The 5,792-nt window shown below is 43.9% G+C and overlaps 1 protein-coding gene across 1 annotated transcript in view; it reads right to left on the bottom strand.

Moving 5' to 3' along the window:
- Positions 1-3,993, bottom strand: part of CD34 (CD34 molecule) — a 14,470-nt gene extending 10,477 nt beyond the window's left edge. Inside the window, exon 1 of the mRNA XM_010189317.1 lies at positions 3,977-3,993. Within this exon, the coding sequence (XP_010187619.1) occupies positions 3,977-3,993 (17 nt within the window). The remainder of the gene's footprint in view (positions 1-3,976) is intronic.
- Between the last annotated feature and the right edge of the window lie 1,799 nt (positions 3,994-5,792).

Raw genomic sequence — 5,792 nt, 5'->3', positions numbered from 1 at the left:
AGCATCCCTGCTCAGAGCTCCGCCTGAACCGGCTGTGGGCTCTCAGTCCTGCAGCAGCTCTGAGCTCATGGAGCTTGGGTTCAGTTCAAGGCTTCGCAATCACTCGCTGCTGGGGTGGGTTTCTCTTCAGGGGCTGTGCTTACGGTTCAAGACTGCGAGGTGGAGTTTCTCCAATTCTATTTCAGGGTTTTATATAGTTCATGGCCACCTCACTATCACTTAGGTAATTTTCTCCTCCCCACTTTCCTGCCAGTGCTTCAAAACAAACAAAAGAGCAAAGCTTAACTCTTTCCTAAGAGCTGCTGGTTCTCCCTTTAAAGTGAAGGCACGGCTGCAGCTGGAAGAGTTTCAGTGCAAATGGCTGCTGAGCTGCCCTCAAAGCCAAATAAATGCGATCTGATGAGAGCAGAGATGGGAAGAAACCCCAGGGCCAGCCACGGTCCCAGGGCTGGGCTGTGGCCAGCGCCGTGGCCAGGCAGGGGACGCTGAAAACTGGCTGTAGAACCTGAAATTTTCTCAGCAAATTAAGCAAGGAGCTCAAGGATGCAAAATCATCACTGACCTGAAGAGAAGTAACTCCATTAGCTTCACTAAATTTACTTCAGTCAAACAGAGAGCACGAATGAAATGGTTTATAGAAGGTCTGGGGGAGAGAAAGACCCACAGGCAAAAACTTCTGTGCAAAACCTGGAGCAAAAGAAGGACTCAAGACTAATAAATAACTTCCTGGATCTCATTTCCATTAATAACACATTACAGAAACATTAAAACCAGTATAGAAATATTGGCTTCAGTTTTATCACCAGGCTGAACTTTACCAAGCTGGGACCAGCGCTGGCACCAGCAGGATGAGGGATGCTCTGCATCGAAGGGGGTTGAGGCAACGCATCCTAATGTGGCCTGAATGAAACAAGAGTATCTTCAAAAGTATTGATTTAAACATGCAAACAAACAGACAATTTATTTATTAATTCAAAAATACTTGGATGTTTCCATGTGTTGATTTTTTTGTCTGGGAACAAAGACAACGGAAATGTCTTAGTGATCATTTTGGCCTTCGGGGATAAAAAAAAATAAATAAGAGAGATGTGATCATTTGGGAAACTAAATTCTGTTAAGTCCAAATTCTTCCTTTCCTTTTTCAGGTAAATGATGCAGTCACTAAAGGAGTCATTGCTAACAGGAAATAAAAAATGAGGCGGCCAGGAAAACAGCGATGGGGGGAAGAACAATTAAGCACTTGCTCAATATATTATCTTTATGTGGATGCCCCCATTACATTCTACAGTCATACGGCTACAGTCAGCAAAAGGATTAAAAGGCAGAAAAAAGACAAGGTGGTATTATCTACCAAGAAATCCCCAAACAGCATTTACAGTATATAGATTTATTGGTGTGACAGAATTCCTGTAGCTTTTGTTTTTAGCACGGGACAGGGGTTGGACAAGATGATGTTTAAAGGTCCCTCTCAACCCAAACCATTCTGTGTTTCTATGACAGGAAAATGTCCCTGGGAAGGAAACATCTCTAATGAAGAAATGTGCTCCAACATCTATATAAAGATTTCTGTTGTGTTCAGTAATCTATTACTGAATGACAGAGCTACACAGCTACATTAGAGACCAAAATATCCCAGTAAAATACGATCTACAACATGATATAAAACCTGAGCATGGTCACAGCCTGGCTCACACCAAGCATTTGTCTCTTTTTCCTCTCTCAATCACACATGGGGAAACGCATGACTCGCTACACGACACAGGTCTGCATGCACAGTGGTCTAGAAAACACATTCAAAAGATGAAATGAGGAAAGTAGAGTGAGACAAAGGTCCTATTTAAATAACATATTTTATTTTTTTTCTGTTAAAGTGAGAATTTGGGTTGAATAACGCAACTAAAAATATAAAATAGACATTTCTAGAAGAGAGAAGAGGGAACCAACATCCCGTCATGCTGAGCGGCACCAAGAAAAGCTGCTGCTGGAGGGACAGCGCTTGTGACTGCTCATGTGCAGTGAAGGCAAAACCCTTAGAAATGTTTTGAAACCTTACTTTTGCACTAAAAATAAAATGAACTGTAGAAAAAGAATAAAACAAACTCACTTATGTTGACCCCCTTGTTTGCAGGGAGCGCTGGGTGGCCCCATGAGGGGTTCCCCTGCACCCCCAGCCCCTCCTGCCTGCGCCAGGGGCCCACCCCTCCGCCCTGCCGGGTTTCCTGCCATTCTGCTCGGGGCTCCTGAATGAAAGGAACCACCAGAATTGTCTGGGTTTGGCTGCCAGTTTCATTTCATCTTTCAAAACCTGCCTAAAAATAGAGACTTGGCCTAAAAATAGAGGATGACCGGGTCTGTTGGGCACTGGGGGGGAAGCTCACGGGTTGGGTTTCCAGTGGAAGTCGGGCTGCATTTCAATGAGATTCCCTGTAGGTTTCCATTAATACTTACATCCACGCTGTGCACTACCTGAGCATGCCAGATCATGCCTAAAAACTCATTTAGACAAGGGTGACCCAGCCCTACCAGGAGTAGGTCGGGCTTTGGTGTGTGATGACCAATCACAGCCACTCTCCAGAGAAGCTGTGAAGTGAGCAAGTTCTTCAGTTGGGGGGGTGTGTGTGTACACACCTCCAAGCATATTCCAGATATTCAGAATATCCTGCTGTAACCAAGCTCTTCAGTTATTTCCGTCTGTTTATCCAATGAGCGGAAGATAACACCTTTTCTCATTGACGTGACTCTCCATTTAAACCTCTGTTTAGAGTGACTTGAGCACGCTGCAAACAAATACTGGAGAATTATTTCAGACTCGCAACAAATTTTTATAGTTAAAAATTTAAAGACCAAAATAAGAAACATGCCCGTGAATTATCTCAAAGGAGCCTGTATCAGCTGTAGAAGGTTAACAATGGCTGAGCCAATTTCAACGGAACATTTACAGGATCAAGTGTCCAAATTTCAAACTGCATGGTGATGAAGGCTTGTTCACATAGACTGGGAATTTGTCCAAGTGTTTAAGGGTGATTTAATTTAATTGGGAATGATGCAATAGACATATGGCTAGGAAGTTATATGCCAGGAAGCATGTTTTCTATAAGTATTTCAGCAGGCAGATGGCATACAATAGTTTTGGTGTAGTCATTTCCCCACCTCTCAAAAGTTGCTATTTTGGACAGATGAAATAATTAGATTCCCACCATCCTCCCAAGACGCCAGCCCTGCTGACCCAGAGGATGTGCAGTGCTAGGGGGCTATTTCTGTACAAAACTCATCAAATTAATCAAACGTTGTTCTCACGTATCCATTGCCATTCAAGAGCTTTGAAGCATTTAAATAACTTTCCCACTTTAATGGGAAGTGAGCAGTTACTGACACTCCCACCGCACGGTGAGAGCAGAGGCACGTGGAAGCACTTTGAGCAATGCCACAGCAAAACCCCAAAAGCCAAAAGTTTTGTGTCTCAGTCCTCCGCCTTCACAACCAAACCGTGCCATTTCCCAGGGAAACCAACACTTTTGGAATTACAACCGGTCCTCGCATTCACTGCGCTCAGGATGAGGAGCTGCTGCGGGAGAGGTGCAGGCATCCCTATGCCTGTATGGGGCAGGACAGCCTGAACAGGGTATGGAGCTGCAAATAAAATGGTATTTGAGTGAAGACTGGGTTATTCCTCCTTGCAAAGCTGCTAAGATGCTGTTGGGACAACACCTTCTTCGTGTTAATGGGACCAAATCCTGAGCGGGGCTCAGCAGGCTGAACTCTGCTCCAAGCAGTTGGCTCCTGAGGAATGAACTGATTGTGATTCATGTCAGAAAGGGCAAAGAGCTCAAAAACTTCCCTAATATTATCAACCTTATCGCCATTTCCTTAAGAAAGTGTCATCTATTTGTTTTATTGTGCTTGGTTTCACATGCTATTAGATTTATATGGGGCAGGAAATGTTTCCGTCATTAGCGCTCCAGAAAGCACATCCTGAGAGCCCCACCGAGGCATCCTCTGTGCCAGGGCTGCTCTGCAGAGATTATGGTCCCGTGTTGCCATCGGAGCTCCTCCATCTGCTGCTCCTGCCCCGGGAGAGCCGCTCACCCCTGCCGAAACATCCCTGATGTTTGGGCGTGCTGGATGGGGGGGGCCTCGCTTGTTCCTTTACCTCACTAAATGAAGGTTCCCCTCTCCTTTCTTCTCTCTAATCTCAGAGGAAAGCCTGCTGCTTCAGCCAGAAGCATGCATCTTGTCCGGGCTCTTCAATTTATTTCCAAACAGAGCACACAGATCCTTTAATAACCATCATTTTATGAAAGAACACTGCCTTCCTAAACCACTGTTCATCGATGTGTTTGTATTCTTTTTCTAAGTCTTATTTAAATACAGTTCTCAGAATTAAGACCAAAAATAGATATATTTTTTAACTTGGGAAAAGTCTGGCCTCTTTGTAATCCTTGCAACTGCATTAAATGGGTGCCTTGCTATTTATTACCCCCGTGCACAGCTACTGCTGTGATCATTTACACTCAAAGTCATTCCTCAGAGAGAAACAGCTGAAAAAACCCAAGAATATCAGACTTTTGATCTGTAGATCATATATTTTAATTTAAAAGGCTTTTGAAAATCTTAAAGAACAGATGCATGGTTGTTGCATCTACAACATAGTGTTAATACAGGTGGTGTATTAAAACAAATTGCTTAGTATGATTATTCCACTAAAATCAATATCTTCAAATAATACAGCAAATATGAGGCATACACATGACTACACTCAAGCAAATCATATGGTGGATAGAGTGCTTAACAGTTCTACGCCTTAAACTTTTACTTCAAGATTGTTCGTTCAAATCTAATCAAGGCTATGCTCATTTACTACCTTCTGTCTGTTCAGCACTTTGTAGGATATTACCAGGTCTTTAATCTCGTTTTAAGGGGCAGGCTACAATGTAAATCAAGCCACTTAAGCATTTTTCCATGAAACTGTTCCCCTGATGCATATTTTCCGCAGCAATACCGGAGGTTGAACAAGTCAGAAGGAATTGCCTTGAAAAACAAGGCAAAAAATCGGCAAAACCAGAAGCCTACAAGAAGTGATAGCTTTTCTAAGTTGCAAGAGTGGGGGGGTTAAATGTGAAGAAGGAACACAGGATGGGTAAGGAGAGGAGGGGTGCTTGGCTGGAGCTGCTCGCGTGACCTGGAAATGGTTTGCACCACACTGAGCACCGCCGGCAGGAAACCACCCCAATGGCCCGACCGGCGCTAAATAAAAACCTTTGTTGTCTTTGAAAGTAATTCCTGCTTGGACCGAGAGCTGTGAGATGGTATCTCACCCCAGCCAGAGAGAGAGCAATGCCAGCGAGGTCTGCAGCACCAGCGCATCGCGGACAAGAAACACCAATGGCAGCAATGACACCTCTCAAATAGTGCTCGTGTCGGTGCGAGAGAACTGGCTCGCACTAAAGTCATGATAATGCCTCAAAAATGGAAATAAGCTCATTACACACCTCTTTAAACATAGCCATAACTCTTCTGTCTGCACTTGGTATAGCCAAACACACAGAACCATGATTTTAGATGGCTATGGTGGTGGGGTGAAGCAATGAGACATCCTCAATATCTTTTTTTCGGTTTGGTTGGGGTTTTTTGTTTGTTTTCTGTGGGGTTTTGTTGTTTGTTTTGTTGTTGTTGTTGTTGTTTTTCCTGGAAATATGCACATTTGAAAACACAAAGAGTGCCAAGTGGCTGTAAGACAGTGTAAGACAAGGACCAGGAGAGGCCAAAGCTGAACTGGTCATGATCCTCTTCCG

The sequence above is a fragment of the Mesitornis unicolor genome, unplaced genomic scaffold (assembly GCF_000695765.1).
Source record: "Mesitornis unicolor isolate BGI_N332 unplaced genomic scaffold, ASM69576v1 scaffold32667, whole genome shotgun sequence".
NCBI classification, from domain to species: domain Eukaryota; kingdom Metazoa; phylum Chordata; class Aves; order Mesitornithiformes; family Mesitornithidae; genus Mesitornis; species Mesitornis unicolor.
The sequence above is the reverse complement of the archived record's forward strand: the minus strand, read 5'-3'. Positions and strand labels throughout refer to the sequence as shown.